At 35.3% G+C, this 24443-nt stretch overlaps 1 protein-coding gene across 1 annotated transcript in view; it reads left to right on the top strand.

The window, feature by feature from the left end:
• TM2D1 (TM2 domain containing 1) overlaps nt 1-18736 on the top strand; it is a 55001-nt gene extending 36265 nt beyond the window's left edge. Inside the window, exons 5-7 of the mRNA XM_067726357.1 lie at nt 1219-1292; nt 13863-13992; nt 15888-18736. Coding sequence (XP_067582458.1) covers nt 1219-1292; nt 13863-13973 — 185 coding nt within the window. The 3' untranslated portion in view covers nt 13974-13992; nt 15888-18736. The remainder of the gene's footprint in view (nt 1-1218; nt 1293-13862; nt 13993-15887) is intronic.
• Nucleotides 18737-24443: the final 5707 nt, after the last annotated feature.

Below are 24443 nucleotides of genomic sequence, written 5' to 3'. Positions count from 1 at the left end.
TATTTGTAGTTGATGCTTAGAACTACCCTTTCACGAACAGTCTTGCTTCATACCATTTTTATATCTCAAATGGGATATCTGGAAAGCAGCTCAAGTTTAAATATAGAAGAGAGATTACTCATCCCACCCCCACCCCCAATCTGCCTCTTCTAATTTCATCATTATATTTTTGTGTTATATCATTGTATATGTCCTAGATTCTATGCTCTATTATCATCTATTTTAGTACCTTAACTTTATGGTTGGAACCAAGGACAGGTGTATATAGCTCACAGAATTGTTGATTTTGACTATTGGGCTAATAAAAAACATAAGATGCTTAGGGAAAAAGTACAGTATAGGATAACTTCAAGATAATTGGGTTACTGATAGAATTTTGCTGTTTAACTACAAGATCAGTGTTTTTTTCTGATTATTTTTTCTGTGTCTTGACAGTCTGTCTATTTGAACTTCCTACTGTAAATGCATATTAAAATTTGGATCCATAATGTATTAAGTCTAAATAAATAAATAAGGATTTTAAGACTAAAAGATGTGCTGTAACTCTGGTGTAATGAGATTTAAAGGTTTATTTTCTTAGAAGTTTTGTAAGATTACAAAACTTTTCTCTTAAGTTTTGTAAGATTACATTGAGTTTTTATTTCAGTTCTTATTATTTATTTAAGTGAATTAATTTTTTTTGGCTTTTCCATGTAGAGGGCCCTTTAAACTTTTCTCATATTTTTAGGTGAAGATTTGATTTTTTTTAATAGTGTTTGTTTATTTTTACTTGTTGACAGTTTGCTTTATTTATTTATTTATTTATTTATTTATGGCTGTGTTGGGTCTTCGTCTCTGTGTGAGGGCTTTCTCTAGTTGTGGCAAGCGGGAGCTGCTCTTCATCACGGTGCGCGGGCTTCTCACTATCGCGGCCTCTCTTGTTGCAGAGCACGGGCTCCAGACACGCAGGCTCAGTAGTTGTGGCTCATGGGCCTAGTGCCCTGCGGCATGTGGGATCTTCCCAGACCAGGGCTCGAACCCACATCCCCTGCATTGGCAGGCAGATTCTCAACCACTGCGCCACCAGGGAAGCTCAAGATTTGATTTTTTTTAAGTGTTATTTTTATATTGTCGATATAAAGCATTTGTGTTATATGTAATGGTTTATTGGGAAATGGAAAAGTTTATTAATATTTATAAGACTTTCCAGGTTGTAAATGACTTTACCTTCTTTTCTAGGTTTGTTAAAGTTTTGCACTGTAGGATTTTGTGGAATTGGGAGCCTAATTGATTTCATTCTTATTTCAATGCAGGTAAGTTAGTTTCAATCTAGAAGATGAACTACTTTTACATTCAAATTTGTGTTCTGTGATATGTATGTTAGAAAGCAGTTAGGAATGCTTTTTCAATGTTTCTTCAGATGCTAGATCTAAAGGATCACGGCCATGTTTTCAAGTTGCATTTCCCAACCTGTGCCAATTAGCAGTTCTAAAAGACATAAGAGCTTCATTAACAAGGATTCTGTGCTCTAATATGATTTGTAAATGTGAGTTCAGCTGAGTTATAGAGATTTCTTTACTGGAGAACTCAGAATCTTTATAGTTTGTATTATGAATCTCTAAGTGGGATTGAGGTTATATTTCAGGCTTATTGTTTCTTTTCCTGTTACAGCCACATTGTCAATTACTATAATAGGATACTGATGGGAATCTGATATTTACATATGAATATGTGGAGGCAGAAACAAGATTTTTTTTGCACTGGAAAGGTACTCTATACTAGCGTTCTCTTGGTTGCAAATTGTAGAAACTGAAATGCAGCTAGCTTAAGCCAAAAAGAGAAAAGGAATTTCTGGGCACTCTGTGGAAAATCTAGGAGAGGGGCTGGTCTCAGGCAAGACCCAATTCATATAATCAAATGATGTGTTCAGGACTCTCCTGCTCTTCATCTCTGCTTCTCTGTGTTAGCCTCGTTTTCTCCTGCTGCAGTGGTTTGTGAAATGCTCTTCTTACGCGTTTAAAAGTGCCACCAGATGTTTTCTATTAAATTATACTGAACTGGTTGTGGTTAATTCATGAGGTTTCTTAAAGAGATGAATTTATCACAACAAATGTCACAAAACAGCATTTCAGTAAGCATTTATGGAGCACCTAATGTCTTCAGTAAATGTGTCAGTATGTATTTAGATTATCATCAGTTTTGCTCTTCTTTCTCAGACAGTATTTCCACTCCTCAATTCTGTCTGCTTGATGTTATCCTTATGCTTTAAAAGAAAGTCAAAATCTAGATTTTTGGTAACATACTGTGAGGAGGGGACCATACTGTGAGGAGGAGGCAACATATGGACCAATAAGATATCAGAATTAAACAAGGAAAATATTTGGTTTTAAAGTTGGAATTTTCCTGTCTTTATTCATAAACATATGCCTAACCAAATATCCTGCCTTCTCTGACTGTGGTACAGGCAAGCAGGCATGAAGAGGCTAAGGTACTTGTGCACATATGCTTGGAAATGGGTTTCTCTGAGGATCCAAGGAATTTAATGTATTATTGGGATTCTTTGAGATATACAGAATTCCACATCTTTAAAACCCAACCATTTAGTTAATATTTCACACTACGTTCTTTCTTTGATGATGTCAGTGCTTTGTAGCTTTATTTATGTCAAATTACAGAGCTTATTTGATTCAGCCACTATTTTCTAGTACATGTATACCTAAACTTTTCAGAACTAATAGTTCTTAAAGATCTAGAATTGAGACTATTATATCAACAAATTATTGAGGTAGAATTAGAATGTTTGAATTTCTACAGTATATTTCCCTAAATAAGACATTTTAATAGGGATGGCTACCTTAGACTGCTTTCAGATTAGGGGAACAATAAATCATTTTTCAAAAGTAGCCAAATAAGACATGTATCCTTATTCTACATGTTGTTTAATATACTTAACATGTGATGTTGACTACATTAATTTTAGAGAATTTTTTTCAGCCAAATAAGTTTTTACTATAAATATCATAAACTATGTTAATATTTTTGTCCTAAATATATTTTTCAATTTCTCATAAACCTTTTACATTCTATCATCTTTTTGTTTATTCTTCTTTCCTTACTCATTCTCTCCATCCCCAGTTTTTTTTTCTTTTTGCCATTAAATATTATTCCCCAGTGAGTTGCAATGTTTTTCTTTTGGGCTGTGATCCCAGAAACATATTGTGCATGAACTCAAGACCTATAAAAACATACTTTGCTTCACAGTGTTTATAACAAAAATCCAGGAAAATCCTCTTTTAAAAAATAGGCCTAGTTATTTCTTTTATATATATATATATATATATATATATATTTTTTTTTTTTTTTTTTTTTTTTTTTTTTTTTTAACGGTACACGGGCCTCTCACTGTTGTGGCCTCTCCTGTTGCGGAGCACAGGCTCCGGACGCGCAGGCCCAGCGGCCATGGCTCCCGGGACCAGCCGCTCCGCGGCATGTGGGATCTTCCCGGACCGGGGCACAAACCCATGTTCCCTGCATCGGCAGGCGGACTCTCAACCACTGTGCCACCAGGAAAGCCCCTATAATTTTTTTCTAAATTTATTTATTTGTTCTTTTTGTTTTGTTTTGTTTTGGCTGCATTGGGTCTTTGTTGCTTCGCCGAGCTTTCTCTAGTTGTGGTGAGCAGGGACTGCTCTTCATTGCGGTGCGTGGCTTCTCATCGTCTTGGCTTCTCTTATTGCGGAGCACGGGCTCTAGAGCACAGGCTCAGTAGCTGTGGCGCATGGGCTTAGTTGCTCCACGGCATGTGGGATCTTCCTGGACTAGGGCTCGAATCCATGTCCCCTGCATTGACAGGCGGATTTTTAACCACTGCTCCACCAGGGAAGCTGTAGTTATTTCATCTTTGAACTGAAACAATATAAAGTGTAACACATATATTACTAAAGTAAGTAAGCTTTAAATGTAGCTATATTTACTAAAAACACTTTCATGAATTTATCTGTTAGTAAACTTTTGAAGTTTCTTCTGTTTGTTTTTTGTTCTTAAAAAATATGCGGATGGCACTGTGTGAATGAATGGTATAAAACAATACATAGAATTAATTCTTTTGTATATTCAACAAAATCTAAATCAGTGATGCATGGATAGCATACAGTTTTTCAATCATAGGCAACCATTGTATATAACTATATATAGTTGCTGTATATATAGTTATTCATAAGGCAGGTCTGAAGATTTTAAAATACTCATTGTTTTGTGCTTATATTTATATATATCATGAAGGATAGATTAGATAATTTGGTCTTTTATCAGGAAAAATATGAGAATATTTGATTTCATTTAAATCTCTTTTCTCACTCACACAATGAATAGTTTTAATTATACCAAAACAATTGATGTGTATTCCACCAACAAAAAGGAAAGAAAATTGATTGTGTTCAGTGGAGACAAGACAGCCACAAATCAGAAACATGAAGATGGGTATGGGGAAAATGGAAATATGCATTGGAATGTAGCAAGTTTTTGAAGGAAGTATGTCAGGGTTCTTCGTGACAATTTTTAAAAATTCTATGCATTGTGGAAGAAATTACTTTTATTTTCATTCCTATTAACATTGCAGACACAACATTGTAAAACAACTATACCACAATTTAAAAAAAAAAAATTGCAGAGTAGATTCCTTAAAGAACTAATAACTATATAAGCAGCAAAATACACAAAGCCATGTAATCTCCAAGACATTTTTTAAATTTTATAAATAAATTTATTAAATATCTCATTAGTTTGGCATTTAATATATGTAACTCATTTTAGCCCTGGGTTATATACTGCTTTTGTATTTTTTTTTAACTTTTACACACCAGGTTTGATTTTTCACAAATAAATTTCTTGAGAAAAAAAGATTTTTATTAATCTCCTATAGCACTAATAGTATGCTCAACATAGAGTATGCTCTCAAAATTTTGCTGATTTAAGCTGAATGCAGTATACCTTGTGAAAAGTGTGGCTTTGTGCCAATTACAGGGAAGATGAGAGGCTGAAAATCATAGTTTAAAAAAAATGATTGCTCTTCTTTAGGGCTTTAAAGTTCTAAATTTCGTGGGTCACTTGAGAGGTAATGAACAAAAATAAAAGTTGGTATGATAAAGTAGAAATAGGTATAAGTTGGGGTCCTTGCCCTGAAGGAACTTAGAATCTTACCCTCCCCAAAGTGGTGTGAGAATAACATCCCACTTATAATCAGAAATATGTCCTTTGGAACTGCAAGCTGAAAATAAAAAGTTATCTTGATTTTATCTTGTTTAAATTCTTGAATTTTACTAAAAATTTTAAAAGCCTAGGCTTTTCAGTTTAGAGCATAAATAAGGCTCAGGTTAATAGGTTCACTTCTGTGTAAGCCAGTTTGTTTTGTCAAAGGCATATCCTATGCCCTTGCTCCGTGAAATACATGCCATTGATCAAAAGTACTAAACATGTAATCACCCTAAATCTATTTCCATTACTGCAAAAGTTGGTCAAAGTCCTTGATAGTTCACTAGGTGTAGGACAGCAATATATAAAAACTAGATATCAAGTCTTTCAAATAGTTCTCTGTATTATTTATTTAACCCTGGTGTGATTTACTGGGGAAATGAACTGGAAAACGGAGGGGAATGATAATTTGGGTAGTCTCTGCTTTGTCACATCATCTCAATTAAGTATCAGTAGATTTCACTTAGTTCACTTACCTGTGGGCAGATTTTTATTTAGTGAATTAAAGAAATGTTCAAAAAACAAAGTAGTCCTGAAACTGAGCCCAGCGCTGTGTTTCCCTGAGGAGATATGATGCTGAATCCTATTCATTTCTTGAGGAATGATGTTTATATCGGTCATTAAGGATTAATACTAACCAGTCTTTAAATCAAATGAAGTCAGGGGATCTGAATGTGTAACTTCTGGCATTGTGTGGGAATTTTGGTGCTTAATTAAAATGTGACAAATTAGATGTTTTTAATGGTTTTATGTTAAAATTAACGACATACAGAAGTCAGCTCTGGACACAAACATGTAATTTGACTTTTAAGAGAATATGAATTTACTTCTTTGGGGAACTGGGGTGGACACAGGTTGCATCATTATCCTCTAATTGGAGGCAGCTGTGTCATTTTACTTTTTACCAAGTCTTCAGGAGATATGATCTTGCATTCTTTTTAATTTAATATTTGCATTCTTTATATGGAGAAACTCATAAGTGGATTAGATAGAAAAATGGTACATTGATAGAGTTGCATAAAATGTTAGCTTTTGCCCTTCACTCCTGAATTCATTCATAACGTTTTAAATGTATAAGATATTTGAGTTACTTAAGCAGTCTGACTTCAACAACAAGGCAGTGCCAGTAAATGAGGGATCACATCTGTTGATAAAGTTTAGGTGTTAAAGTAGTTACTGGTAACCATCTTTTTTCCTTTAATTTATTGTTACTAGAGTGATACTTAAATATATACAAACAAAAATACATTTTCCACTAACAAAATCAAAAGTTTATATATTACAAACGAAACTACAACACTGTTAAAGTTCAAATAAGGTAAGCTCTTTTTTGTGTGGTAAAGTATATATATAATACAAAATTTGCCATTTTAACCTTTTTTAAGTATACAGTTCATTGGCATTAATTACATTCAGAATGTTGTGCAACTGTCACCCCTACTTCGAAAACTTTTTCATCACGCAAAACAGAAACTCTGTACCAATTAGGCAGTAACTCCCTATTTTGCTCTCCCCCAGTCCCTGGTAACCTCTAATCTACTCTGTCCTGAAGAATTTGCCTACTTTATAGATATTTCATATAGTTGGAATCGTACAATATTTGTCTTTTTATGTCTGGTTTATTTCACTTTGCATAATGTTTTCAAGGTTCATTGATATTGTGGCATGTTTCAGAATTTCATTCCTTTTTATGGATGAATAATAATGTTCCACTGTATGTATGTACCACGTTTCTTTTACCCATTCATCTGTTGATGGACACTTGGGCTGTTTGCCCGTTTTGGCTATTGTTAATAACGCTGCTGTGAATATTTGTGTATAAGTATCTGTTTAAGCCCCTGTTCAATTCTTTGGGGTATGTATCTAGGAGAAGAAAACTTTTACAGAAAGCTAATTGAAGAAAATATTTTCATGACCTTAGATGGGTTAAGTCTTCTTAACCAAGATCTCAAAAACATAAACCATAAAGGAAAAAAAAATCATTGAATTTGATACATTAAAATTAAGAAATTCTTTTCTAAAAAGAATATCATAGACCAAGTTAACAGTTAATAGACTGAGTTAAAGAATACTAGCAACAGGAATTGATATGTGGAATATACAAATCAACAAGAAAATGATAGGGAACTTAATAGTTAAATGAGCGCCATAAACTAAAGATGATTCACAAAATCACCGAAATAACTAATGTGTAAATAAAGAGATACTTCTGGGCACTTACCCCAAAATACTCATACTCCTGTCCACAAGGGGACATTGTACAAATATGTCTCTTATAGCACTGTTTGTGGTAGCAGGAAGTTGGAATTAACCTAGATGTGTACACTAATTGGAGAATGGATGTATCTTCTGTAACACTAGGCAACAATTACAGGCACTTTCCTAGATGTACATACAGCTACATGGAAATGTCTTAAAATCTTAGTGTACTGTGAAAATTGTTTGAAATTGAACAAGATCCACAACAGTATCACTTGGATAAATTTAAAATGCATATTTATTCAAAGAACATCACATGTTTTTCAAGAATAAATATGTTTCCAAGTCATATACCCAGTTAAGTATATGCCCATTATTTGTGTGGTGCCTGTGGGTGGGTGAGTGGGATTATGGAGAATTATAGTGGAGATCAAAGATTAAGAACAGGAAAACAGGAAATTTGATGATCACTGCTTAACATTCTTGACTTTAATGTGTACTTCTAAAGTTTTCTGATTTACTTTTCTTGCTATAGACTTTGCACCTATAGAAAAGCCTACTCCTTTAAGTAAACAATTCAAGATTTTTTGCATTTAGGCTGCAAATAAAATTTCATGGTGAAAACAATCAGAAATGACAGGAAAGGAGAAATTAAATTTCACCCAGTTCCTCCAAACCACCACCAACCATCTTCACAGAACAAAGGTGTGGTAGGACAAAAGATACGTCAAATCCCTGGAACCTGTGAATATTATCTTACTTGGAAAAAGGGTCTTTGCAGATGTGATTAAATTAAGTATCTTGATATGAAGAGATTATTCTAGATTATCTGGATGGGCCCTAAATCCAATGACAAGTATCCTTATAGGAGACAAAAGATTAGACACAAACACCCACACAGAAAACAAGGTGGTGTGAAGACAAAGGCAGAGATTGGGGTGACGTGGCCATAAGCCAAGCAATGCCAAAGGAGCACCTTAGAATGGATTCTCCCCTAGAGTCTCTGTAGGTCATATGACTGCACTGATAACCTTGATTCTAGACTTCTGGCATCCAAAACTGTGAGAGTAAATTTCTAGTTTTAATCCACTAAATTTGTGGTAATTTGTTACAGTAGCTGCAGGAAACTAATGTAGACAAATATGAAGTTGTTTTCTTGTGGTTTTAGGGCTTCTCACACAAGAGATGTTGACACCCTTTGTACAAAATAGCTTCCCACAATGTAGTGGCCCTCCTGTTTTCCCTCTTGAAGACCTGTAGTAACCTCTTGGTCCATTAATTGTTAAGTGGTCTTTCTTTTCCCAATAGATTTAAAAAAATCTGCCCTAGCTTATCAAACAAATACTTCATGCTATAGAATTTGGCTTCAGGCTATTTCGTAGGAGAGAAATAAACACATAATTTTAGGTTTCATACTCTATTGTCAATGAACAAGTGGACATAGGCATATTTAACTGAGTAAAATATTTCTCAGTATGAGATATTTTTTAAAATTTGTAGTTTTATATTTAACAGTACAATAGTATACTTGTAATAATTTATATATCGTATATTAACGCATATATGTGGAACCTAGAAAAATGGTACAGATGAACCGGTTTGCAGGGCAGAAATAGAGACACAGATGTAGAGAACAAACATATGGACACCAATGGGAGAAAGTGGGGGGAGTGGGGGTGGTGGTGTGATGAATTGGGAGACTGGGATTGACATGTATACACTGATGTATATAAAATTGATGACTAATAAGAACCTGCTGTATAAAAAATAAATAAAATAAAATTCAAAAATAAAGTAATTTATAACTGGCACTGTATTATACATAAGTGTATAATATAGATGCTTAAAAACAGGTTTAATTTTTAATTTTGGTGAGGGAATATGGACTTAAATATTGAAACCTTTACAGCTGATAGTTTTCTTAAAAATTAAGTAGGGAGAGCAGTTTCTTCTTTGCTGGGATAGTTGATAGAAAAGGATGTTGACAATACCTTGTAGAGTTGTTTGCATTTAAATATCAGTCAAACAAGATATAAAATTTTAAAAGTACCATACAGATTCGTTTATTCTATTCCTCAATTTACAGCTAAGAAAAATGGAGATCCGGAGAGGATTAATCCTATACAACTAGTTATCGACAGTTTTCTCTTCAAGATTTCCTTTCTGTCTAATGCTTTACCACACTGACTTAATTTGGTTGTCTTTGGAGCAGGTCTTCAAATTGTTTTAGCAGAGAATAGCAACTAGTGCTATGCTTTGGTGATCTGGCAGTGGTGTGTAGGAGGCATTGAAGACAAGTGCATTATCTGGAGTTTTGGCTATGAGTAACAGAAACCTCAATTTAAATTGGCTTTAATAACGTGATAGTTTATTATATTATATACCAAGGATCTGGAGATATGGTAGTTCTAAGATTTGTTAATTTAGAGCTTAAAGACAAAGTGAAAGATCCAAATTCATTATTCCCTCCTTCCCTTCCTTCTTTCCCTCCTTTCTTCCCTTCTTCCTTCCTTCTCTTTGCCATCTTCAGTTCCTTTGGTTAGCACCACTTGCTATGTAGTTACTTTCAGAGGCGGAAAAACATCTCTTTTTCTCTCACACATATCTTCTTAAAAGCAGATAAGCCTCCCATTGAACTTGTCTCATAGATTATTATCTCATTGGTGATTGATTACATGCCCAGGCTGAACCAAACCCGTGGAAAGAGGATGGAATTACCACCATAGAACTAGGTGTTGAGGAGCCAGAATTACATAATTTGAGGGGAAAGAAATGCTGTAATAAGATTGCTAAATTAGATACAAAATTGGATCATGTATTAATAGGTAATTAAACTATAATCTTTGGGGCTATTTTCTCTACAGGACAGGGGAAACAAGACTAAAAGGACACCCTATCATTTTTCTATATGTTAACTGGTAATGTGACAAGATTGTAAATCATCTGGGTCCTAATCAATTTTTAGTTAAATAGTTCTGTTTCCTGAGAGTCAAATGAGCTGCAGGTGGGCTTATTAGAAATGCATGATATTAAAAGGCCATCCAATCTTATATTTTCCTTATTTCCAACTTCTGAATACTTTTTTTTTCAACAGGGATAAGTGAGATTGTCAGAGGAGATGGCATAGGAAGAAAAAAATAATAGGACAAAAGGCCCAGTTCCAATCTGTGCACATATTCCAAATTAGGCAAGTTTTTACCATATGACTTAACTTACTTCTACTGGCTGGGCTTTCCTTTTTCTTTGTTTCCTTTATATGGTCTCAAAACATGTAAATTCTAGTCATCCATTCTTTTCTTTCTTTGCTTAATACTCATAGTAGTTTCGTCTGTGACGTTACCATTAAAAAGGTTTTAATTTATACTTAAATTCATAAATAACATTCATAAATGCCAAGACAAAGCAATTTGATCTTCGGAGGAAATCCCCAAGTGCATGACAGCACCTAGCATGGTATCTAGAACATAAGTGCTTTGTAAGTGTTATTTGAACATTAACATTTATAGTTCACTAGAATAAACTCCCTGTTGGCAGATTGTATCTTATTCCCTGTTCTGTGTATAATGCCTAGCACAGTGCATAGACTGTAGGAATTAAGTATTTGTTGAATAGTTTTTAAAACCAAATTTATTTTTAAAGTGAAGAATGCGCTACAGCAGTGTTCTTCAAACTCTTGGTTGCATAACCCGTAAAAGAAAATTTTTTTTAATCCCTACCCTTTGCATGTTTTAAGTTGACATTTAAGTTTTGTCATAAGTTTAAATAGTTGCAAAGGATATAATTTCTAGTTTGCAAATATTGACATATTTAAATAAAACTGTTACATCAATTTTAAAATGTATCCAACAGAGTATAAATACCATAGAATTTAAAATATCATTGACTTTAAAAAGACATGAATGAACCCTTCACTATTATAATTTTTACATTGTTTCTTTTTCTCCTTGAATTTTTATTTCTATTCCCATTCTCCAACAGAATTTTACCCCAATATGTTTCTTTTAATCTTTTTTTAAAATTTAATTTAATTTATATTTGGCTGTGTTGGGTCTTTGTTGCTGCACGCGGGCTTTCTCTAGTTGCGGCGAGCGGGGGCTACTCTTCGTTGCGGTGCGCGGGCTTCTCATTGCGGTGGCTTCTCTTTTGCGGAGCACAGGCTCTAGGTGCACGGGCTTCAGTAGTTGTGTCATGAGGGCTCAGTAGTTGTGGCTTGCGGGCTTAGTTGCTCCGTGCCATGTGAGATCCTCCTGGACCAGGGCTCGAACCCATGTCCCCTGCATTGGCAGGTGGATTCCTAACCACTGCACCACCAGGGAAGTACCCCCAATATGTTTTTTTTTTCGTTTTTTTTTTTGGTTCTTCATTGTTCTACTCGGTATATTATACACTTTAAATTTTATTAGTATTGCCTCTACTGAAATTTTCACAAACTCATACAAAATATAAATTTCCTTAAAATCATCTATTTTTATCATTAAAATAACCTCTCTACAATGTCTTGAGATGTTCAATACCATGAGAGTTGCTCAACCAAGAGCAAAGAATCAAATAACCTCTCTTCTGTTAGAATGCAACATGGCCAGTCGACTGGTTTCCTATGTCAGGTCTTCTTTAGAAAAAAAAAATGATGAATGTTAGCTTATTTTAAATATAATTTCAGGGCATAGTTTTGCTACACATTATTCTATTCAAGTTGAAGAAAGAAGAAACTTTAAATAGAAGTAACTCAGATTTTAAACAATGCACATTCATTACATACAAATTAGAAATATATTTCTTTTTTTTTTTTTTTTTGCGGTACGCGAGCCTCTCACTGTTGTGGCCTCTCCCGTTGTGGAGCACAGGCTCTGGACACGTAGGCTCAGCGGCCGTGGCCCTCGGGCCCAGCCGCTCCGCGGCATGTGGGATCCTCCCGGACCGGGGCACGAACCTGTGTCCCCTGCATCGGCAGGCGGACTCTCAACCACTGCGCCACCAGGGAAGTCCCTTCTTTGGTTTTTTGTTTTTTTTTAACATCTTTACTGGAGTATAATTGCTTTACAATGGTGTGTTAATTTCTGCTTTAAAACAAAGTGAATCTGTTATACATATACATATGTCCCCATATCTCTTCCCCCTTGCGTCTGCCTCCCTCCCTCCCACCCTCCTTACCCCCAATATGTTTTTATGCTTGAAAATCTTCTACTGATCATATTATTCATTAAAATATTAAAAAATGTTCCGTGATTTCTGGATTGAGTTGTCATTATAATTACTGATATACAGTTGATCAAAATAGCATAAACATGTTACAAATATTAGCAAATTATTTTTAAGCTAAAAGTAAAATTTTACTAGGGCTGCATCTTTTGAACAAGATGTGACAGAGCATATTTTTGGACTCTTGATTACAAGAGATTTCCTGAAATCCAGTATTTTGAATTATCCCCTTCTTTGACACATCAGAGACTTTTATACCTCATGGCAATGTGCCATCATAAGATTCAGGGTGTGCCTTACTGTAGGTATGCTTTACTGTTGTCAAGTTGGAGAAGGGACCACAGTGAAAGCAAAGAAGTGGGCAGGGGACCTAGCATGCTGCTTTTAAGCCTAGTGTGGTATCAGGTGGATCAGTTTTACAAAGAGTATTTACTTGAATTAAGGATCTCAAAATGAATTCCCTTGAAACTATCTGGGTCTACATATACCTTAGTAAATCCTTGTGTACCCCTAAGGCTACAGTGTGAAGATTATTATCTTAAAGGATAATAGAGAGATCATGTTAAGTGAATTGTCACAAATGTGATTAAACGGACAAGATTATTGTGATTAGCTGTGATTAGCATGGATGAGCTTTTTTTTTTTTTTTTTTTTTTTTTTTTTAAACTCTTCCTTTTCCATTCCATGTGGTTCTGGTAGGACTGTCAGTCATCCTGTCTCATCTCCCAGAGGGATCCTGGCCTGGCCAATATTAATCCTATTACCCTGGATTCAGTAATTTGTTCTGCAACAGGTGTAAAAACCAAGCAGATCAATGAATGTTCTTCCCTGAAATTGTTATATAAACACTGAGGAAGAAAATTTAACTTTCCTTCTGTTGGGAGCTACTGAGCTGCGAAGATGTGTATCTGGAACTGTTGGCAACCAATTGAGGGTGCCTGTCTGTAGAAGGAAGGCAGGCAGAGCTACACGAAGAGGCAGGGCTGCCAAACCAAGGGCCTTGTGGGGCATGGAGTTTCAGTCATTGAGGCCCTTAGTTCTGCAGCCCTCTTGATTCTGTGAGCTTCCCCAGTGTGCTTTTCAGCTACATGAGCCACAATTACTTTTTATTGCTTGAGTGAGTTGTATTTCTGGTGCTACTGAAATAATTGTATTAACACCTAAGAAAAGTAAACTCAAAGTATTTTTAAAGTATCTTTTGTAAAATGGGTAATTTGGAAAATTTTCTCTTCTAGATTGTTGGACCTTCAGATGGAAGTAGTTACATTATAGATTATTATGGAACCAGACTTACAAGACTGAGTATTACCAATGAGACATTTAGAAAAACGCAGTTATATCCATGAATATTGTTTAAAAGAAACAGTAAGTGATATGTAATCTTAATTACAGTATATTATCTGTATAAAATTATGATAATTTGAGAACCAGGGGAAATTTAAGAGATCATCTAGTATTGTAAACCTGTCTTTTTGCTTATCAGGAAAGGCAGGTCTCTAATCTTTTTTTATTGTTTTTTAAAATTTTTATTGGAGTATAGTTGCTTTACAATGTTGTGTTAGTTTCTACTGTACAACACAGTGAATCAGCTATACATATACATATATCCCCTCTTTTTTGGATTTCCTTCCCATTTAGGTCACCACAGAGCATTGAGTAGAGTTCCCTGTGCTATACAGTAGGTTCTCATTAATTATCTATTTTATACATAGTATTAATAGTGTATATATGTCAATCCCAGTCTCGCGATTCATCGCACCCCCCCTTCCCCCTTGGTATCCATACGTTTGTTCTCTATGTCTCTGTCTCTATTTTTGCTTTGCAGATAAGATCATCTATACCATTTTTCTAGATTCCACACATATGTGTTAATATACGATACTTGTTTTTCTCTTTCTGACTTGCTTCACTCTGTATGACAGTCTATAGGTCCATCCATGTCCTGCAGGTCTCTAATCTTCTATAAAGCATTTTTGTATATGCTCATTGCTCCTGCAGTTCTCAATTCAGACTGTTTCTTTGCAGTGAATATAGTTAAAGGACAAGGTTCACAAGAAAAAAAACAACATCAAAGCAAAAAGATATCCCATAGTTTTATATAATGGTTATGATGAAAGTATGTGTTATAGGTGATAAAGCATATCTTTTCTACTGTCCATCCTTCTTAGGGTCAGTATGATCCTTAAACCTCCTTCTCTTTTCCTAAATCTGAAAGTTGATAGAGTTTCAACCCTGAACTACTATAAGTACTTATTTTAAGCTGAAGTTTGGCCCTGCCCACGAGAATTATTAATTGGCCTTAGAACTGTCTAGCAGCTTTCAGGGAAGACAGAGAGAAACATAGGCTGAATGTTTTGGCCACAATCATAATCCTAGGATTTTTAGTTGACTCTATCTCAGAGAGTGCTTCTAGAGTCCAGGAAGGGACTAGGCATTCATTTTCTATGTTTAATATATAAATAGGATATGAAGTATAATTTTGCCCTTAGGGTAGATTTTTTTCTTTTCTCACAGTAAAATTATGGGATATGCTTTATAGTTATTGCCATGAGAGTTGAATGGTGACAGGCCCTTCCTGTTAAGATCTGAGGAATGTATTCAACTCGTTGTCCAAAAAGTTCTTCAGATCTTTTCTTACAAACTATAAGAGTCTCTGTGTTTAAAATTGAAATGAAGCATAGAGATCCATCTGCCTCTTCTTACTAGGGAAGAAATTAAGACCTAAGGAAGTTGAGACTAAGGTACACAATCAGTGCAAAACTGAATCTAGAACCTAGGTCTTCTGTGCACTCCACTGGTTCTCTTCTACCCCCACCCCACTAACTGCTTTGTTTTTTATTAAGTATCTTCATTTTGGAAATTGTCACTGCTACTTTATGAGAAGGGTTGTGTAGTTTTACATAACCTTATTTTCACACTGTAAATTGTTGTTTCTCTTTTTAAAGTATATAGATTGTTTTAAAACTATAATGTATAAAAAATAAGCCAATGTAATTTAAAAAACAATATCTGTAGCCTATTATATAAACATTTAATTAGGATTCCAGACTCAGATTTAAAATTTAAAACTAGAAGGGCCTATTGAGAAGGCATCTCTCAGCATTGTCATTCATATAATCTCCTACAATACATGCAGAAGTGCTCCCAGTGTAAGAAAAAAATGTCTTGAATAAATGAAGCATTAATATGTTTATCTATAAAAACCTCATTGGATTCTTTTAAAAGATTGTGTTTTAACATATTTCTTTTTTCTGTTTTAGGATTTGGGCCTCCTTGATTTTAATAGAGAACTCTCAGTGTGTAGATTTCCAGATTTTCCTTTTTCCATCTTCATATACCACTTTACAGATTCTGTTTAATTTTTTGTTGTTGCTGATGTTTTTGTTTTGTTGTCTTAGTTAAAAACATTATTCTGAGATTTATTTAATAGAACTTTGAGATTTATATGATAATAGTCTTTCTTAGGCTACTGTCTCTATGAGATAGATAGCTTATTACTCTGATATTAATGTGTTTTCCAAAGGCAAGTTGCCACTTGTCCTTTTCGCTTCTGAAAAATGAAAGTATGACTTATTCACATTTTTTAGTGCTTTATTATTAAGAAAACTGTCTTAAATGTTGAATGTTTCTGTCTTCTGCATTTTGATCCTTCAAAGCAATTAATCCATGGTGCGAACAAATACCATCTATATTGCCTGGGGCTGCAGTCTTGTATATGACAACCTACCTGTTTTTTGGAGCTTTCAGATCTGTCTTTGCCTTGGTATCCAGGGAGCTAAAGGTCATCAGAGAGTCTGAAACCTTGAGGCAACGCAGATACTCTTGGCATTGATTCAGGATTCTGAAGTGTGAACTTTCTCCTTTTTGCTTTGGGAGTGATGCACTAGCTTTTGGTGGACCAGATGCTGACTCATCTAGCTCAGTGCAGTTATATTTGAAGCTGGATGGACAAAGTGGGAACACCAACCAGATGATTAATGTCTTCCATCTGTTAGCACTGCCTGGCAGATGCCGGCACAAGTGTCTTAAGTGATGCACCAGTGTCTGGAGGAAGCAGCACCTGTATGTTAGCACTAGTTTTTCTTGCCGTGTTTTGAAGGGTTTTAAGAAGATGGAAATACATGAAATGCTATGTCCCCAAAATACTGTCATACTCTTACTTTAGTAACAGGCATACCAATTTCAAAATTACTGGGATCTGGGCTTTTCAAAAGTAAAAAACATAATTTTTCATCACTCATTTCACTCAAAAATATACAGTATAGTACAGTTAGCTTCATAGTATGTTAGTCATTCAGTAACAGCTTCTCCAGTTGATGGGAGATTATTAAGTATTGATATAAGAAGTGAATTTGGATTGATTCCTAATATACACCAGGAAGGGTCTCTGATTTGTTCATTAGTGAAAATACTGAGTGTCTATCATTTGGGAGGCACTGTTCTAGATTCTAGGATGCAGCAGTGGACAAAACACTAACATATCTGTCCTTAAGGAGCTTATATTTCTTTGGGATCCACTTTTTCACGGTGATATTTTTGGCCTCAGTTAAGCTAGATGCCCATTTTCTAGTATTCCCTAGTTCCTTTTGGTTGCTCACAGTGCTTTGAAGTTTACTTACCTAAGCTCAGATTTAAAAGTCTGTAAGTTTCCACAGCTATGTAACTTCAATTACATGAGAAGTACCTGCAGTCACATCTTGAAACAAATCTTGCTTCCTATGTAATTGTTACAGTTACCTTGACCAGGTGGGAAGTCTGTTTCCAAGCAGGTGCTTCTCAAAAGTATTTATTCAAATAAGCTGTACTCTGAAAGAGTTTTTGGTAAAATCTAGAAATAAAGTCCCTTCACAGTACACTCTTAAACCTTTAGACTTAATTTTCACTATAATTTCCTAAATTCCTAAAAATGCTTTCATTTTTCCAATTTGTGTAATTCCCTGTTGCCTAATACATGTAATTCTTTTACAGATGGTTTTTTGTGTCTTTTTATTTATTTATTATGGGAATACATTTAAAGCGTGTGAATACAGTTTTGTTTTGGTTTTGTTTTTTAGTTTCATAGAGCACTATATTATTATGGCTATTTGTTAGTAGTGTGTGTAGGAATTATATGTTAAGGCCTCTGTATGAGATGTTTTATATGATAACCCTGATTTTAGAACAGTGGCCAAAATTGTAAGATGGATTAGCTCAGTCATTCCTGGGATTACTCCTAAACCCTCTAGAGTAAAATGGAAAGGATTCTTTCAGTTCTATAGAAACAGTTAGTGTTCTACAGAAGCATTTATAAATGGTACTACTTTAGCCTGAAAGGATTAATACAATTTCCAGAAGTACCTCTTTACCCAGGAAGATTTCTTACCTCCACTGTATTAAACTAAAGGACCTCTTTAAAATTTCAGAGATTCTGTCATGTCTATGGCCAGCAATTGTTCATGGGACCACTAGGACTCTAAGAAATATTAGTTTGGGGGTATTTTTTGTTTTTGTTTTGTTTTACAAAAACTTTCTATGTCTTTTTCCCTTATTTTAACCTAGATGCTTAAGGCTTAGTTAAGTATTATTATACTGATAGGCAGCTAGGAAGCTAAAATAGATAGAAACTAGCAAAAGAGAAAGGTTAGTTCTTAAAAAGTGCAAGTCTAAGATGTTGGTTCCTCTTTCTCATTCAAATACCTTAAATGTAGATATTCCCCAGGGTTCTGGCACCTTCCTTCTTCCTTTCTCTCATTAAATCAGCATTCATTTTGCTTTTTTCTATTTACAAAATTAATACAAGCTTAATGCATAAATTTTGGGGAAACACCAAAAAGTACAAAGAAAAAAAATTTATTCCACAGCTCTAAGATAACATTGTTAATATTTTATTGTATGTCCTAGTAGTTTTTCCTTGCGTGTATTTTCATTTTTCTTCACAAAAATGATATATTCTCCATACTGTTTTGTAGCCTGCTTCACATTGTAAATGTTTTTCTATTTCAATAATCTTTTACAAAATTATTTTTAATGGCTGCTGAGTATTCCAGTTCTGTATCATCATTTATGTAATGATAAATAATGTTATGTGGTATTTAAGTTATTTTAATAAATGAACAATATACATTTCTGATTTTTTTCTCTAGAATCGTCATTCTTAGTCAAAAAGTAATCATATGTTAAAGTTTTTGCTACATACATACAGTCTTAGTTAACCAGGGTAATAGAGAAAGAATGAAATATAATAGCCCAAACCCAAACAAAACCACAGTCAACTCTTAATTATTCCAGTGCAGATGAACTGCGGATAAAATGCTGCAGGGACCTGCAACTACCCCTTGCTCTGCAGTTAGACCACTGCTTACCATGCTGTTTCCTGCTCCTCACATCCCACAGGCTGGAGAAGAAAAACCAAACTTTGAGAACAGGATAGCTGCTAGAGAAAGGATGCTGGCTGTGGGTATCGGGGAATGATAGCGTATCTGTTAGTTGGCACAGTGTCAAATAGTTTAATTATCTAACTTCCATCTTTTAGATGAGAGGAGGAGTGCTTTAAGGAGTACATCGGAAGCTCATTCATAATGGTATTTATTCTGAGCTGCTGAGAGGGAAAGAGGGAGATAAATTTGGAAAATAAGAAAAGTTGCTGATTAGAAATGAATAAAAATGCTATACAGCTCTGAGTACCCAATGGAGTCCTAGAATAGTACATTTGTAGTTGAGTTAATCATCATGGTACTCATTCCCATATCTTTTAAAATAGAGCCTAATATCTTAATTCTTAGTAAATGTAGCAATGCTCTTAAAGCTAGTCATTGTCTGATGATGAAACATTGGTATTTGCTATCTTAGAAAACAGATTTTTTTTTTTTTTTTTTTTTTGCAGTACGCGGGCCTCTCACTGTTGTGGCCTCTCCCGTTGCAGAGCACAGGCTCCGGATGCGCAGGCTCAGTGGCCATGGCGCACGGGCCCAGCCGCTCCGCAGCATGTGGGATCTTCCTGGACTGGGGCACGAACCCGTGTCCCCTGCATCGGCAGGCGGACTCTCAACCACTGCGCCACCAGGGAAGCCCAGAAAATAGATTTTTTAAGAAAAAATATTTATTAAAAAATTAAGGCTTAAAATCTTAAATTTTCAAGATTTGAACTTGTTAAAATTTCCTTTTACTGCTCTTCATGTACATGATGTTAAGCTCTATAGCATCTTCCTAAAGAGTCACTATCATTATCCCCACTTTACAGATAAGTAAATTGAGTCCCACAAAGATTGAGTCACTTGCCCAAAGGTCATGAAATAAGTGGTGAAGCTAGGATTTAAACCCAGGTCTATTAACTGCTATACTCCTGCATTGTGATAGTTAGAATCATCTCATTCTTTGAAATATACTGCTAATGATTGTGTACTAGAGATTTTTTTTAGTATGTTGTTTAATGTTTTCAGTAAAGATGGAATTATCTGCCTATACTGAGTCTTTTTACTTAACAAATAGTTTGCTGGTTTAAAAAGAAAAGAATTTATTTATTCAAACTTCTCAACTTTACATCATGTAAATGCCAAAATGTTTTATGAATATTAAAATGAGACTATGATAGAGCAGTGAGTATTGTCAGAAGCTAAAGACTTTTCTGCTGTTACCTCATCTGACATTTGCAGCACTTTCTAGACCAAAGTCTGATTATGTTTGTGTGACAAGAGGAGAGATGTTAGGTAGGATGATACTGTCATGCTCTGCTTCGTCTTGCTGAGGTCAAATGAAGCTAGAGACACCTGTGCTGTGGGGTGGTGGGATTGCAGGTGATTTTTATTTGATGAGTTTTTCTTTCAGTTTATTTATCTGAACTTTCTAATTTTTCCACAATAAACATGCATGTATTTGACACCATAAATAATAGTATGGGTTAAATTAGAACAAAGAACCCAAGAAAATTTTATTCTCCCCTGCCCTCCTCTTCAAGATACACTTATCCCGATTTCTGACATGATTCTGACTTTAAAGGATAGATGCATTTAAAAGAAAAAGGCAGATCTAACGCATGATATCAAAGGTTTTTCATCCAGGCAGCACAGTTTGATGGGAAAAGCACAGACTTTGGAATGAGATCTGAGTTTGTCTCCTGTCTTTGCCACTTGTTTTGTTACTGTAACTGTTCTGAGCCCTTCTGTCTTCATATAAATGGGGATAATAATATCAGTTAATGTTGAGAGGTTAAGATGACATAGATAATAGTCACCATTTATTAAACATTTTAAAGGAATGGAATGATGGCATTAGGCATTGAGGAGTGCCGTCTGGAATTTGCAAGGGGTTACTCACACCATCTGGGATTTGCAAGGGGTTCCTCACACTGGGGTTGTAGTGTGGTTACACCTTCAGTAAAATTCCAGTAGACTCAAAAATTCCTTTTACAGAAGGAAGGTAGGATGTGTTCTTCGGACATTGTTTACCTACATTTTTCTTATCTCTGTTATCGTTATCTCTCGCTACCCTGTGTAATAAGGGCCCAAAATGTCACTTTTCTCAAGAAAGTAGTTTTATTGGTACCTGCAATGCTTTAAGACTCTCCTTACTAAGGGAAGGCTGCAATGTTGCAGATTTTGTTTTTGTTGCTCTTTAATCTGAAGTTTTCTGGAGATATTTATCTAATAAATTTAGAAATGTTACTATGAAGCAGCTGTTCAATCTACTTTCAGCCTAAATTAAGGTTAATTGCAAGGAATCGCTATGCATACAACAGAATGTTGCTTTTAACCTGTCAATGTTATCAGAATATGCCAAACGTGGAGATTAAAACTTGAAAAATGATTAAGGCTAGAGCTATTTGCACTGCATATGCCAAAGAAAAATGTTTTAGCAGAACACTTTAGAAAGTGTGTAGTGTTTGAACTTTTAATCATGTGAGCTAATTTTATATTTAAGAGGGTACGATTATGAAGGCTCACAGTCCCATCTTTGATTTTCAGATATACCTCAAAATTTGATGACTTATTTGAATGAATTATGAAATTCACTTTTATAGCACAAGAAAGAATGGCATGTCTTCTTTATATGATTTATGATTGAGTGGTCTGCGTGAGACACGACACAAATTGCTTTAAATAAGCGTAGCACGTCTTTAAAAAGGTGTTCAAAAATGAATTTATTGTTTATTAATTCTTAATTATTTATTGACCTACTGTGTCCCCCTTCTGCTCTTGCCTTCCTGCCTTCCTACTATATATTCTTCACACAGCAGCCAAATGATAAAAGTAAATCAGAACATGTCACTTTTCTGCCAAATCTCCAGTGGCTTCCTGTTGTGCCTCAAATATGCCAAATTGGTTCCCACCTCAAGATTTTTATGCTGACTCTTCCCTTTGCCTGGAGTGCTCTTTCCCAGTTCTTTGCATGACTTGGTTCCTCACTCGTTCAGGTCTCTGCTCAAGTATTGTCCCTGACCATCCCTTCTAAAATACTACCCCAGCCCTCCACTGGTCACTCTCTGAATCCTGATCCTGCTTCATTCTCTTCACAGCATTTATTGCTACTGGAAATTACGTATGTTTATGTATTCTCCCTTTCCCTCCCCTACTCGAATGTAAGCTTGGTGAGGGCAGGGACTTTATTTCATCTATTACTGTATCCTCAGTGCTTAGAACAGTCCCTGGAACATAAAAGTCGCTTTAAAAAATGTTTTTTGAGTGAATGGGAACACTAGATGGGTTAACAGGAGTATAAATTAACCTGAGATTAAATAACCGTCTGCTTTAGATCATTTACTTTAGGAGTTGTCATGCAAGCATGGTTCTAACCCTAACTCTTGTCTCAGGAGGTGGGTGAGGAAATGAGTCTATGCTGATTTATTCATGTCCTCAGTGGTCCCAGTGCTTAGAACAGTGCCTGGCACCACATAAGAATTATATAAACATTGAATTCTTACCTTGGAATGGGTAATTACTGGAGGTAGTTCTCAAAAAAAGACCAGCCAGGAGATTATTAGAAAGAATAGGGAGGAGTGGGCAGGGGCGGGCTACTCAATCACCTAATATGTGTCATATTATGATGTGTCATTATGTATCAATATTTTCCTGACCTGATTATCTCAGTTAACCCTCATAGTCACCCTGTAAGGAATTAGCTTCCCTTACAGTGATAAAGGTCTTTTATGCTATAGGTATAGATTGCCAGCCTTTAAGATATTAACAGGACGCTTTAGCTAAATAGTGTGCTCCTCTGCAGAACTGGGGCTAGTTTCTGATTCAACTTTTCACTATCCACCCACCATCCAATTATACCAATGGCTACATAGGGTAATGCTTTAAGCTCATGGACTTCAGGATCAGATAAATCTGCCACGTATTATGGACAAGCTCTTAGGATCTTAGTTTCCTTATTCTTAAAATGGAGATATTATCTTCCTCATATGATTGTTGTAGGGTATTTCATAGTGTGTGGTGCATAGTATGTATTTAATAAATGACAGATGATTGTTTAAGATTTTTATATTTCTTATCTCCTGTAGTACTTATAACACTTCTGTAAGGTTAGTACTCATTTTATGCATAATGAGACTGAGGGCTAGAGAGATTAAATGGCTTGACTATCCTTACACAGCTAGTAAGCTTGAAACCAAGTCTGTGATTCCTAAGCCCGTTGCCCGTTCTAATCACTACACCTTCTACCTCCTTATTAATCCCATGTGAGTGGACAACTGACCATAGATCTATTTCTTTTATAACTGCCCCCCTGGAGCCTTTTTTTTTTTAACCAAAAAAGAAGAAACAAAATTACAAGGGTCTAATGACTTCATTTTTACAATATTCTATTGAGGTATACACAGAATGCCCAAATCTTAAGTATAAAACTTGATGAATTTTTACATGTGTATACACCCACTTAACCACCACCCAGTTGAAGATAAAGAATATTCCTAGCCCTCCAGAAGGTTCCCTTTTACTCCTTCCCAGTCAGTATCTACCCCTTACAGGTAACCATGCTTCTGTGATTCTGTCACCATAGATTAATTTTGCCTGTTTTTCAACTTCATATGAATGGAGTCATATAGTATGCCCTTTTCTGTGATCGGTTTCTTTTACTCATCGTTATTATGGTGTAGTGTTACATTGTATGAATATGCCAAAAATTATTTATCCTACTGTTGTCAGTTTGTTTCCAGTTTGGGGCTATTATAAATAGAGCTGAGACGGACACTCTTACATTCTTACACATGTCTTTTGTTAGAGATATATTTAAAGCAATATGCCCTTACTTCTCTTGTGTATATGTGCAGAAGTGGAATCTTTGGCTTACAGTATAGGCACGTCTTTAACTTGAGTAGATGCTGTCTAACAGATTTCCAAAGTGGTTGTACCAGTTGACACTCCCATCAGCAAAACATGAGAACTCCAGTTGTTCCATATCCTCTCCAACACTTGATATTGTTGTTCTTTTTTACATTAACTGGCTTCTACTTTTAAAGAAGATGGAATGTAGCTATCAGTGAAGCTTAAAGAGGAAAACAAGACTAACTGGTCTGGAGAATAATTTCAGTTCAGCATAGAAGACCCCTCTTACCATGAGGTGGCCCATAAAATAGATAGATAGGTTCTCTCTCTTAAGCAGAGGCCAGAGGTCCATTTGTTGTGGTCCATTTAGGGAGGTTCCCTGGCATCAAGAAAGTTTGGTTTATAAGACTTCTGTGGGCCCATCCAAATGTAACACTTTTTTTAAAATTATTTATTTATTTTATTTTTGGCTCTGTTGGGTCTTCATTTCTGTGCGAGGGCTTTCTCTAGTTGCGGCAAGCAGGGGCCACTCTTCATCACGGTGCGCAGGCCTCTCACTGTCACCGCCTCTCTTGT

The sequence above is a fragment of the Pseudorca crassidens genome, chromosome 2 (genome assembly GCF_039906515.1).
Source record: "Pseudorca crassidens isolate mPseCra1 chromosome 2, mPseCra1.hap1, whole genome shotgun sequence".
In the NCBI taxonomy this organism is placed as follows: domain Eukaryota; kingdom Metazoa; phylum Chordata; class Mammalia; order Artiodactyla; family Delphinidae; genus Pseudorca; species Pseudorca crassidens.
Note: the sequence above shows the minus strand (reverse complement) of the source record. Positions and strands in the feature narration are given on the sequence as shown.